Source organism: Phascolarctos cinereus, unplaced genomic scaffold (assembly GCF_003287225.1).
Source record: "Phascolarctos cinereus isolate Bilbo 61053 unplaced genomic scaffold, phaCin_HiC Scaffold_3;HRSCAF=262, whole genome shotgun sequence".
Lineage (NCBI taxonomy): Eukaryota > Metazoa > Chordata > Mammalia > Diprotodontia > Phascolarctidae > Phascolarctos > Phascolarctos cinereus.
This window is the reverse complement of record NW_027555736.1, coordinates 42,889,992-42,903,833: the sequence shown is the minus strand read 5'-3', so window position 1 is coordinate 42,903,833 and position 13,842 is coordinate 42,889,992. Positions and strand designations below refer to the sequence as shown.

The 13,842-nt window shown below is 41.0% G+C and overlaps 1 protein-coding gene across 1 annotated transcript in view; it reads left to right on the top strand.

Moving 5' to 3' along the window:
• Window positions 1–3,008: 3,008 nt before the first annotated feature.
• TMEM72 (transmembrane protein 72) overlaps window positions 3,009–13,842 on the top strand; it is a 53,793-nt gene continuing 42,959 nt past the window's right edge. The window contains exon 1 of the mRNA XM_020994682.2: window positions 3,009–3,340. Coding sequence (XP_020850341.1) covers window positions 3,271–3,340 — 70 coding nt within the window. The 5' untranslated portion in view covers window positions 3,009–3,270. The remainder of the gene's footprint in view (window positions 3,341–13,842) is intronic.

Here is a 13,842-nt window from a genome sequence, read left to right as displayed (position 1 = left end):
TCTCTGTCTCTCTCTCTCTCCCCCTCCTTCCTTTAGATCCACTGAGGGTAGTGAATGCTGTTTCTCTAGTTAATACAAAGTATAGTATTTCTAAAGTTTTTGAAAACCCTGGGAGATATGAAACTCTCACACTAACATGAGGAGACATTTATACAAGAATGACATCCTAGGAGAGTGCAGGTGACTCTTCACAAATGTATAAATCCTTTACACTTATTCTTGTCCTTTCAGACCTTGTTCATTTTAAAGTATCCAATTAGTTGTAAGTCTCTTTATTCTCCATGGCTCATAGGGGAGGATTTTTGTCCTGTGACTCCGAGACTCTGACTAAAACATGGTACATCCCACCCACATGTGGGATTATTTTAAAGAAAGAAACTCATTATCTGGAGATAGTGACTTTACGTTCCTAAACATCCCCCTCCAAAAAAAAGATTTTGGTGAGTGTTTATAGTTGCAAGGTCACTCTCAAGAAGATGGATGTGCAAAGCAATTTCCAGAGATTTGCAATCATGCAAAAAGGGATAAATAAAGACGATGGCAGGGCCCAGGGAGTATTTTAAAAAACTCATTGGATGTAAAATTTTAAATCTGCCCCCAGAACAGCCCCCTCAAAATATTGGTCCCAGGAGACTTGAATGGGGGAAAAGCTGTCTAGCTGACAGACTAATGAGAATTAACTATAGTGTCCTTAGTAGCTTTTCTGTTCATAATAGGCACCCACTTTCACCTTTCTATGAATAATAGCCCACATTTACATGTGCTTTGAGGTTCACAGAACACTTTCCCTCCAAACTCTCATATAATCATTACAACAGCTGTAAAGTAGGAGTGGTAAATATTATTTGTCCTATTTTATAGATGAGAAAACCAAAGTTAAAGATTAGGTAGCTTTGCCCAGACTCATCCAGCCAATAAATACCAGAGCTAGCATTGAAACCAAAGTCTCTTCTGATTCTGGAGTCAATCCTCATCCCGCTGCACCAAGCTACCACTTTTAAGACCTAGTTTATTGAGATAGAGAAAGGCCTCTTAGTCTTGAAAAGGAGTTCAGTAACTTCCACAAAGCAGCTGGGATAGAATGCCAAAATTCCAAGGTGGTAGGACGAGATTACAAAATCACAAAATTTCAAAATTGAAAAGGACCTCAGTCGCAACGTAGCCCACCCCATACCAGAAAAAAAAAAAAAGAATTCCATTGGGGATCATAGATTGAGAACTGGAAGGGACCTTAGAGATCATCTAGTCCAATCCCTTCATTGTGCAGAAGAGGAAACTGAGGCCCAGAGGTGAAAACACTTGCTTCATTTTTCCCAGAAAAGTGACTGATGAGATTTGAACCCAAATCCAGTGTTCTTTCCACCATACTAGACTCTGCAATGTATTTTAAAGAGGATAATCAGCCTTTGCTTTAAGACCTTCAATGTGGGATGGAGTGTGGGGTGGAGTGAGACTAACTCTTAAAGCAACACATTTCCTTTTGTGTAGCTCTATGTGTTGCAAAGATTTTCCTTTCATCAAGCCAAAGTTTACTTTTCTCTGTCTTCTACCCCTTGTTCCTAATTCTGCCCCATTGGGCCACCAGGAATAGTCTGATCCCTCTTCCACAGGACAGCTCCTCAAACATTGAAGCCAATGAACATGGCTCCTCTAACTCTTGTCTTTTCTATGCTTCTCAACATCAATAGAAAGTACGGGTCCCCTCCCAGATCCTCCTGTTGTCCCTACATTTGCTCAGCCTGGAGCTGGATTAAGGGACACCTCCATTTGCTTATACCTCTCCTACTTCCACCATGCAGTTTTCAAGTTGTCCCTTCCCCCTCACAGGACTGGCAACTAATAGGATATGGCTGCACTCAGCAGAGACTGAGGAGGGAAAACTGAACACGTCTGGTTCAGAATGGTGCCTTGCCAATCCCATCAGAGAGACAGGCTCAGAGCAAAAGTGATTTTTGCATTAAATATGTATCATCTGTTCTTTAATATCTTGTTAGGTGTATGGTCCTGTTTCTGTGGATAATTTCCCATTCTGTGGATGATACTTAACGGTTTTCCCAGAATTCTAAAATCAGCTACAAGTCACCCCCAGCAGCCTTATCTGTCTTCAGAGCCAAGGGATTACTATGAGTTATGAATATGTCTTGCTTTGTTCTTTTCTGTCCCTTGAGTCCCCATTTTTCCAAAGGTGGGCATTAGCACACACCAACATTTCATATGAAACTGACTTTTTTAAGCTCCCAAGAGTCATCCCTAGCATCTGGAATTCTATGGCTGCTGAACCTGTGGCTCGATTTATAGCCACTGAAGAGCCTAGGAAGGGAGCAGAAGAGCATCCTACTTAACCACAAATGTGCAAATTCTCAAGAAAGACAAGAGGTCCTTGGATCTCAGACCTAGAGGGACCTCAAAGGCTATCTACTCCAACCCTTTCTTTTTTAACAGATGAGGAAATTAAGGTCCAGGGAGGTTAAGTCCAAGGTCACAGAGCTCCACCAAAATCCTGTCTCTTAGCACTTAGGTATAAAAGGGCACAATGACCTTGACATAAACTTGCCTGCGAGTGCGCGCGCACACACACACACACACACACACACACACACACACACACACACACACACGTATGACTCCAATGTATGACATAATCTCCAGTCGGGCCCCAACCCAATTCACAGGTCAGGTGCAATGTGTAGCTTTCTAAATGAACAGATTTTTGACAAGGAACCCCAATCTGTCCCCAGCCACAAATGGTTAATTCATGCTGTTGTGAGCTGCTCTCCAGCATTAAGGAGTTTATGTGCCTTTAATCAGATTGATCTACAATCCAACAGCAACTCCAAAGTGAAGCTTGGGGGGGGGGGGTTGAAGCCACAGTGTACCCAGCAGCACATAGCTACAGCTTCAGAAAGGAATTCTGACAAGGTAATTATTAAGCACAATCATTGAGACAGTGTAGGAAGGGGGAGCAAGGCTGAGAGCAGGGAAGGTGATTTTTATTCACACTTCTGGGAGGTAACCCAAGCAGCATTAGCTGGCTGGATGTAGCCACAACCTGTTTTGCTTCCACTCTGCCCTCCAGGGCCTCAGCAGGCACGGTCCTCTAGGAAACGAAATGGGAGGGGACACCACTTTCAGAAAGGTCATTGGAACTCTGGGAGCTCCTGCGGGTCCTTGCGTTTTTCTAGGGAGACATGCAGGCAAGAGCCAGGGCTAGCTAGCAAGTGCAGCCTCTGCTGCCTCTCCAGGCTGGCTGCCCCCACCTCGAGGAGAAGGATGAAGTGGCAGGCTTTTTGGACAGGATTGGAATATTTCTGTCGCTTCCTGGGCATCTCCACGGCAGCAGGTAAGACAAACTCTTCCTGCCTCCTGGCTACCTCAGGTGTGTTCATAGCAAACAGTCCTACCAGAGGAACTGGGAACCACAGGGAAAGGAAAGAAACAGACAAGAAGAAAGAGACATTCATCTGCTCTGTCACTATTCTCCATGACCCAAGGGTTTCTTTTCCAAGACCCCCAGATCAGCTGTTTCTAGGGATGGTGTTGTATAGAACTGAACACACAGGTCAAAACTTACCAAGTTGTATCCATTCTAGCCAAGTGGAGGGTAAAAGCTTGTGGCATTGTTAAAACTTTCTTCCAGAGAGAGTTCCCCGTGTCGGAGCAATTCTGACATTGGGATAGAGTGTGAACTGCATCATCAATCATTTTAATAATTAAATAAAGAAATTGATTGATGGATGGCATCAGGAAGTACAAAGGTTTGCTTATATTACAAAAGCCATGCTTCTTGAGTGCTTCATTCTACTCACCTACAACATGAAGGGATGAGTCTCAGTGGTGTCTAAGTTCACTCCCAACTCTCACATTCTATGATATGTTTCTCTGGGATTAGAGCAAGATGCCCAAAAGCCAACCCCAGTCTAACCCTTTAACAGAAGCAGAGAGGAAAAATAGGGAATGATTGCAAGAATATAGGCATTTTTGGAAAAGTATTTGTTATGCAGTGGGAAACATGTTGACTTTGGAGTTGAAAGACTTGGATTCATAGCCCAGCTCCAATGCTTGCTATCTATATGAGCTTGGGGAACCAATGGGAACCTTAGTTTCCCCATCTCAAAAATGGATATGACGAGAGAACCTATTTCAAAGGGTTGTTCTAAGGAAAACGTTTTGTAAACCTCCAATTATGGAAATATGAATTGTGATTGTCATTAAGTCTTTAGTAGACTCACGAGTGCTATATAAATGTGAATTTATTATTGTTGCTATGGTTATACGGTCCTCAGCTTTTTAAGGTGGAGTTCATATAGACAGAGTTCTGGGACAAGACACTATCCTATTTTCTTAATATATTTAATATTATATGGATACTACCCAGGTGGATAAGAGTATTGCTTGTTATGATCGTGGTTATCATCAATAGTGGAGTACATCAAGCAAGGGTGCTTGGTTTAGAGTCAAAAGGCTTGAATTCAAAACCTGCCAGTCACTTCCTGTTTGATCTTAGGGAAAGTCAATTAACTCTTTGAGCTTCAGTTTCAAGTGAGGGGCTTAGACTATTCGGCCTTTAATATCCTGTCTAGCTTTAAAGCCTATGATCCTATTATCATTGTTCTCATTGCTTAGGAGAAAGTTAGTTACTATGTAGATTTTGTAGAGACTTTTTCTTTTTTAACTTCACTTTAGTCCTACCATCAACCAGCAGGTCCTCAGACCATTCTTTCCATCATCCACTCTTTGGGGATGATAGGGAATGACAACTCATTTGCAAGACTTTGTTAATTCAGTTGGTTGAAATGCAGGCTCCTCCATCTCCATCCCCAACTCCTTCAGATGCTTGCCCATAGTCCCAAAGACTCAGCACAAATCCATCCCTACTCAAAGCAAAAGCCCTGCTGGAATTGGGACAGCAACGTCCTCTCCCTACATAAAAAGGGCAGTACATTAGGTGAAATTAGGAGCAAAGCATTAAAAAGGTAAATCTGCTGGGGTGGGCAATCTATAAGAGAGATCTAAAAGCTAAAGCTATATTTGATTGTCTAATGTTTTAGATTATTCATGCCACTGTACCCTTTCATTAGCAGAAATAAATAAGAGTGGATTATAGTATGGTAAATGGGATAGAGACATGTCTGTAAGCCATTAAAAAATTATAGATCTTTCCTCCTAATGGATTAACCAAAGGCAGTTAAAAAGTCTAATGTATCTATACCCACAGCAGAGACTGAAGTCCCTTCTCTGTCTGTACATCACTTCTCTTAACCACAGCTTTTTCTTCCTGCTCAAAGTCCGGCCATTAACATCGATGTCAATAATTAGACCTCCACAGCCTACCTCCAACCTACATATCAAGTCATATTTTCTATGACTGCCCTTCACATAGTAAAGGCTCCAAGGGAATAGGGCTCCTTACTCTCATATGCATTTTCATATGTCATTCTTTATACTTAGAAATAATGCACCCTCACTTACAAAATTCAGCCTTTAATTAAAAGCCTAGCTCAGATTCCACCATCTCTCCTGATTTAAAAACAAAAGCATAATTCTGAGAAGAAGCCCATAGGTTTAATCAGACTTTTTTTTTGAGGCATTCAGAGTTAGGTGACTTGACCAGGGTCACATAGCTAGTCTGAGGCTGGACTTGAACTCAAGTCCTCTTGACTCCAGGACCCATGCTCTCTCCCCTACACCACCTACCTGCCCACCTTTTTTTCTTGAGGCAATCAGGGGTAAGCAATTTGCTCACTCAGGTCCTTTTGACTCTGACACCAGTGCCCTAGCCACTGTGCCACTTAGATGCCCCCCCTTATGTTTAACTTTTTGTTAAAATGCTTCGGATACAGAAAGAAGTCCATGAAACATACACACACACACTTGCACACACATGCATACATGTGTGCACCATGTGTGCACATGCACGCACGCACGTGTGCACGCGCGCGCGCACACACACACACACATACACACACACAAAGGTTAAGCACCCCTACTATAAATTGCAGAGAAGGTGCTGACCTATATTGGTAGAGAGACTTTCTTCACTCAGGAATTCCATGTAGCAATAACCTCCTAGGTCTAGCCTTTATCCTTATTTCCTCCTAGATTGTAAGCTCCTCAAAGAAAAATATCATCTGATATTTTTTACTTTGGTTTCCCCAGTGCCTTGTACATTTCTAAATGTTGCAAGGATCCATGATTTCATTGCTACCCTTTGATGTCTCAGTAGACAACGTGGCTGTTGTTGTTTAGTCTAATCAGTTGTGTGTAACTCTTTGTGACCCCATTTGGGATTTTCTTGGTGAAGATACTAGAGTTGTTTGCCATTTCCCTTTCCAAAAATGATCTGCCCAGGGCCACATACCTAGTAAGTATCTGATGCTGGATTTGAACTCAGGTCCTTCTGACTCCAAGACCAGCATTCTATCCAGTGTGCCACCCAGCCGTCTCTTAAAACAGGACAGTTGGACTGCTGTTCTCTTGCGTTTGACTCCTTGTGGCCCCATCAACCATTTTGTCTATGGGGTTTTCTTGGCAAAGGTACTGGAGTGATTTGCCATTTTGTTCTCCAGTTTTATGCAGGCAGAGGTTAAGTGACTTGCCCAGAGTCACACAGCTAGTAAGTGTCTGAGGTCAGATTTGAACTCTGGTTCTTCTGACTCCAGGCCCAGTGTTCTCTATCCACTTCACCACCTAGCTACCCAGAAACACAGTTAGACAGAATTTGACATTTTAAACATGGTGCCACATTTGAGAAGGAATTTTAGCAGGCTACAGTAAATCCAGAGTAACACAAATAAGATGGCAAAATGACTCAAAACCATTCCATAGGAAATTCTACTGAAGGACATGATGTTATCTAGCTTGTAGAAGAGTAGACATTAGGAGGGGAAAAGAATAGCTCTCTCCAAATATTTGAATGGTTGGCATATGAAAGATGGTTCAGACTTGGCCCCAGAAGACAGAACCAGAGCAGCTATGGGGAGTGGAAGCTATAGGGAGGAGGATTTTGGCTAGACAGATGGAAAAAATTATTAATTATTATCGCTGATAATAAATAACATTAATTTGGTGAGTCCCCAGGAGCTCAGGGCCACCAGGCTACTAGGAGGAGTAAACTAGGCCAAGTTGGAAACAGAGCAGATTAAAGCCAAGTGGGAAGAGGCCTGTGAGTTATCATTGAACTTCTATCCTAGGTAAAATGCAGGAACTCAACAAAGAAAAGAAAAGGGAAGGGAAGGGAAGAAAATGAAAGAGAAAGGAAGGGAAGGGAAAGAAAGGGAAGAGAAGGGAAATGAAGGGAAGGAAAGGGAAGGGAATGGAAGGGAAGGGAAGGGAAGGGGAAAGGGAAGGGAAAGGAGATGGGAGAAGGGAAGAGAGGAGAAGAGAAGAAAAGAAGAAAAGGAAAGGAAAGAAAAGAAAAGAAAAGAAAAGAAAAGAAAAGAAAAGAAAAGAAAAGAAAAGAAAAGAAAAGAAAAGAAAAGAAAAGAAAAGAAAAGAAAAGAAAAGAAAAGAAAAGAAAAGAAAGAGACATGTAGAAGAGGGATTAGATTTGATTTGCTTAGTCCCCAGGGATCAGGACCAGGCCCAATGGTTGGAAACGTATGAGAGGCAGATTTTGCCCCATTTGATAAAAACCTTCCTAAGAATTAGAATTGCCCAGTGCTAGGATAGACATCTTTATAACAGAGTGCATCCCCTGTTACTGGAGATCTCTGAAGGCATTCAAGTAAAACCTGGATGGTCATTTCTCAAGGATATTGTAGAAGGTGCCCCTGTCCAAGTTGGCTTAGATGACCTCAGAGGCCCTTTCCAACTCTGAAGATATGTGATTCTGAGAACATTTACTGTTCAAGCAGCTAAATTCAAGCAGGAGTGGGTACAGCCCTGAACTTAGAGTCATTAAAACATAAATTCAAATTCCGACTCAGACATTTGATGTGTGACCCAAGGCAGCTCACAACCTCTCTCCCATTCAGTTTCCCCATGTATAAAAATGGGGATAATAATAATAATTCCTACCTCTCAGGGTTGTTGTAAGGATCAAATCAAATAGTATATATCAAGTGTTCTGCAAAACTTCAAGTGCTATGTAAATGCTAGCCATTATACTATTCCAAGAAGGATTACATCTGCATTTTTTTTTAATTTCTCAGTTGTGTTGTAAACCTGGATTATGTAGCTTTGAAAGGGTGTGTAGTCATGGCACAGATGGGTGGGGATTCTGACTCCTAAACAGTGGCCAAGCTTTTATTTTAGCTAAAGCAACAATGTTATGACTCAAGCTAAACTTATGCATAGACACAATAGAAAACCACCTACCAGTACAGATTCAGGGTTGAGGAAGGTACCAGAGAAATCCTTTTCCATTGATCCATTACTGCAGTCCTACCTTCTCTCTTCCTGTCCTTCAACCTTCATACTTTTATCTGAAAGCTCTGATGCCTCTTAAAATGCAGTCTACTCAACTGTTAATTCCATGATGGCAGAGATCCTGTCCTGTATAATGTTTATGTCATCTAGCCCAGTACAGAGCTCAGCAAACAGTAGGTAACCAATAAATATTGTCTTAAATTAAATTCAGTTACCAATGGATTTGGAGGCAAAAATTAGTTCAAGTTCTTTCTGTCACCAGTGAAGCCCTGTCTTTTTCTGATTCTCAGTTTCATCACCTATACGGTGATTGGGTTGGATTAGATGACCTCTAAGATCCTTCCAGATTCTGAATGTTTATGAGTCTATCATTTCATTTATTGAATTGAATCACATTTAATAAAATATGATAGAAGAGGCATTCTCCATCATTTTTTCCCTTAGTGTGAACAAAATAGGTAAGTCCATTGCTAAAGGTGGCAAAAGGAAAGAACATGGGGGCATTGGCCTCCTCTATGGAAAAGTAGCTGACCCTACAAAGATCAGCTTGACCACTTCACAATTTTACCTAAGGCCATCCCTGACTATGGATGTTTAGCATTAGGTTTAACATCTTTGGGTGTTTTCAGTGACTCAAACTGCTAATTGTAGGTCACACAATTATATGATTTATAGCCAGAAGAGACCTTAAAGCTCACCAGATTTGGAATGAAATCCCCAGCTCTGCCACTTACTATTTGTGTGAAGCTGGGCAAGTCACTTTGCCCCTCCCGATATCAGATTTCTCACCTGTAAAATGAGAGGGTCAGAACAGATGACCTTAAAAGTCGCTTCTGTCTTGAAATCTGTGAACTTACGATCCTATTAATATTTGCATTTTGGGAGCAGCTAGGTGGTACAGTGGGTAAAGCACTGGCCTTGGAGTCAGGAGGACCTGCATTCAAACCTAGCTTCAGGCACTTGCTAGCTATGTGACCTGGTCAAGTCAGTTAACCCTGATTGCCTCAATATACATAATTTCCTTTTCTAGGTGAGGAAAGTGAGGTAAAGAGGTCAAGCGGTTTGCCCACAGTCTAACAAGCTAAGTCTCAGAGGCAGAATGTGGGCCTAGGTCTGTCGTAACTATGGCTCCAACCTTATTTCAATTGAACCAGGCTGCCCTCTGAGTAATAGTTAATAATAATAATAACAACCACTACAACAACATAGCTTTAAGGTTTTATAAAGCACTTTATAAATATTCTCATTTTATCCTCATAACAACCCTGGGAGGCAAATGCTATTATTATCCCCATTTTATAGATTAGAGAACTGAGAACAATGGGAGTAGTGGGGAGGGAAAAAAGCATTTATTGAGTACCTACTGTGTGCCAGAGACTGTGCAAATTGCTTTGCAAATTCTCACTTGATCTTTACAAACTTGGGAGGTAGGTGCTGTTATTACCCCTATTTTACAATTGTGGAAACTAAGGCAGATAGCAGTTAAGTGACTTGCCCAGGATCAGGTAGCTAAACAGTGTCTGGAACAAAATTTGAATTCTGTCTTCTGAAGCATGTGCTGAGCACCTACTGTTTGTATGTAAGAGAAAGGACAATTCTATGAAGGCCCTAATTTGTCTGTTTTTCATTCTTCCTTCTCCCCACTTGAAAATCACTCATAACATACAGTGTTGGGACAAAAACATTTTCATGGGTTGTTTACACACACATTCATTGATAAGGAAGCAAACAGATGATGGAGTTTATGTTGAAGCAGCTGATTCAGAGAGGCTCAGTTTTCCTGTGCTTTTGCCAACAAACAAGGTGCAGATTTTGAAACAGTGATTTTGTGTAAACACTGTTTCTCCTGCTAACTCGCTCATTCTCACCTAGCAAATATTTTGGATCCAGTTGGAAGCTCAGTGCAGATCTCTTTGGACCACAGGCCTGCTCATATGTTTTGAGAAAAAAAAAAAGCTGTCCAAGTTATTTCCCATACCCATGCCTTTTCCTTACCACATGGTTTTTACAAGAATTGAAAATGGGGATATTGTTTATTAATATATAGAAGGACCCAAGGAGCATTTTAAATCCAGATGTTCTCATTATATTTTAAACAGTACAGCTAGTAGGGTATGTGGCCCTACCCCACGTCAAAGTCCAAGAGACCTTAATGTTTCTGACGCATCCATCTTGAGGCTCAAAAGTAATACCCTTCCCTCTTAAATTTGATCCCCACAACCTCCTCCAGCCAATAAAAAGATCATTGAACACAATGATACAAATAGAGGTGAATTTGTTACCCTTCCAAGGCAAAATTGAGAGGCAGTGAAGGAGAATGGAGTAAAAAAACATGCTTGTTAACAGATCCACATTTCCATTTTGCTTCTAGGTTTGACTAACTGTACTACCATGGGAAAATGACTTAACCTTTCTGACCCTGAGTTTCCTCGTCTGTCTAATGGGGATAATGATACTTGCACCACCTCTTTCATAAGGTTATTGTAAGATAAGTGCCCTGTGGACCTTAAAGTGCTACTGTTTACAAATGTTGGCAAATTGTGTATTTAGATCTGTACACCATATCATTCATGGTGTTTTGCTTTCTCAACTTGTCTGACCATTCAAGGAATAAATAGAATATACATTACACACACACACACACACACATACATCATCACCATCATCATCATCATCATCATCATCATCATCACCATCTAAAGATTATTTGGCTTGTATCACTTTCTTAGATGATATCTCTGTGTTCTCCTGTTCTAATTAAGAAAATGGAATCTGGAACTACATTTCCAACTATGAAATTTTTCATCTTATCATAGGCTTGGAATTCAAAGCCAACCTTTAAAAAGCAGCTAAACAGAATACTGAGTCTGGAGTTAGGAAAACCTGAGTTCAAATCCAGCCTCACATGCTTACTGTGTGACCCAGGACAAGCCACTTCACCTGTGCTTCAGTTTCCTAAACTGTAAAAGGAGGATAATAATAGCACCAGGTTATTGTAAGGATCAAGTGAGATAATAAGTAGAAAGTGCTTAGCACAGTGCCTGGCACATAGTAGGTACTTAATAATGCTTTTTTTGCCTTTCGTTCCCTTTCTTTCACCCCAAAGGAGCATTGTGTACATGAAAAACATCTGAATCTGGAGATACAAGATGAGTACCAGACTCAGTTGACCCTCTTAGTCAGAGTGTGACCCTGGGGAAGCCGATTAGCCTTTCTCTGCTTCTGTCACCTCATCTGTAAAATGGGAATAAATTTGTACTGCCTACTTCATAGCATTGCTGGGTGGAAAGAAAGTAAAAGCACTACATAAAGAGAAGATCTTTAATGTGAGCTACTACTGATTCCATGTAAATTGTAATATCTTTATTAGAATTTGAAAGTTAAACTTTTTTTGAGATTCTGACTTTATTTATTTGAGAATTCTCACAAATATTGTAAATTACAACTTATACATGCCTGCCCATCCCATGGGATTCCCACAAATTGACCACAGTGCATCCATATGATGCCCTAAGCTTGTATTCTCTTGTCATGGCAATGGGACTTGCAGAGCAGCAGTCTGTCTATTGGTCATTCTTTGTACTCATTACATGACCAGTGGATGCTCTTTCCGATAATTTCTTGGATGACATCCTTCACATCACTTCTCCTGCATAATCCCTTATTTGTAATGTGCTGCAGTTTGTTAGATCCCATCATGCATTTCTCATCGCCCTTTCAGAGATCATCAACTCAAATTCCTAAGACACTCTAGTTGTTCTTTGACTTGTCTGGAGAGTAGGCAATCTTCATCAATGTGACTTTTTTTCCTATGGCTCACTTCCCCAATTCCTGGGTTCTGTCTGGTAACCCAGAGAGCTCATGAGCCCCCACCATTCTACTCCTCATTATGAATCAGAATTAGTTGAACTCTATCAGTTAGAAATAGAATTTATTGAGAAGATATAATGAAAACAATATTAAAAAAAATCCAAACCAGGACCTATTCTCACCTTGCATTCACATGGTCCTTAGGGAGAGTAGACTCACAAGTAAAGTACAAAGGTATTCAGGTACAGATAGAGAGAATAGATAAGGCCATGAGTTATCTGGAAACTCCTGGCCCTGCAAGTCCTTTCTCCCTTTGTAGAATTCTCATGATATTTTACTCTGTTTAGCTCTCTACTGGCCTCTGTGAACTAGTGTTTTGGTAGAGTCCATAATTAGTATATCTCCTCATCAGCAGGGATGAAGCTCCCAATACCCTTTGGTGACTATTTTTCCACTCTTATCTGCAGCCATTATCTGCTGTTGCTTCTAATCACCAGTGGGATTATTTCTCCACTTTGATCTGTGGGCACTTCCTCTGTCATTGTCATTCTAGCAGCCTCTACTAAAGCCTCTGTTCACTAATAGGATTTCTGATAAAACCTCTAGATCTCCCAGATTCACGATTTTCTGGGCAGTCTCCTCCTCCAGGAATACTTGTTGGCATAGGATCAGGAAAGAATAAACACAAATGAAACATGTTACCACATGCTCATGGACAAATGGCAACTTGGCTGCCACTCCCCCCAGCCCTACAGCTCAGAGTAGTCATTGCTTTACTCGCTGCCAAGAAGGATGAGATAGTGTGTCACTGATGGGTCATCAGTTCCAGTTCATCAGCTCATGAGGCACCATTTCTTCTAGCTCTATAACCAATTAGAAGTCTCTTCATTGTTATTCACTACCACCGCCTCAGTTACACTTGGCTAGACACAGGCTTTTAAAGTTTCACGGGTTGGATTGGAACAAGCAGGGACTATTTGCCCATGCTCTCTAAAACCCCCCAGGAAGGGCAAATCTGAGCATGCTCTAATGTCTGAATCTTTACCAGTTAACCCACCCATTATACTTGCCACTCCCTCTCCCATTAAATAAATTTATTTCTTTCGAGAGACTGTAAATCTCATTTGGATGCTCTAAAATGGCACCAACCTTAACCCAATCAACAGAATGTAATCTACAAATGGTAGCATTTGGAGGACCTCCACTGTCCAAAGGGAATCTCTCTTTAGGCTTTGACTCTGTGTTCAATCTCCTCCACTACAGTGGTGAATACCCTTGGCAAATTTCTGCCTCTTATAAAAACATAACTTTTTATTACCATGGGTTGCTCATTCATTTCAGTTGTGTCCTACTCTTTGTGCCCCCATTTGCAGTTTTCTTAGTAAAGACAGTATAGTGGTTTGCCATTTCATTCTCCAGTTCATTTTTACAGGTGAGGAAACTTAGGCAAACAGGGTTAGGTGACTTGTCCAGGGTCACACAGCTAGTAAATGTCTGAGACCAGATTTGAACTCAACTCTTCCCGACTCCATGTCAGGCATTCTATCCACTGAGCCACCTAGCTGCACCCATTACAATGAGTAACAATTTTAATTATCAACTAGTATTGCTAATTCATATATGTGAATAAATTATACACTATTTGGGTTAAGATTTCTTAAAAAT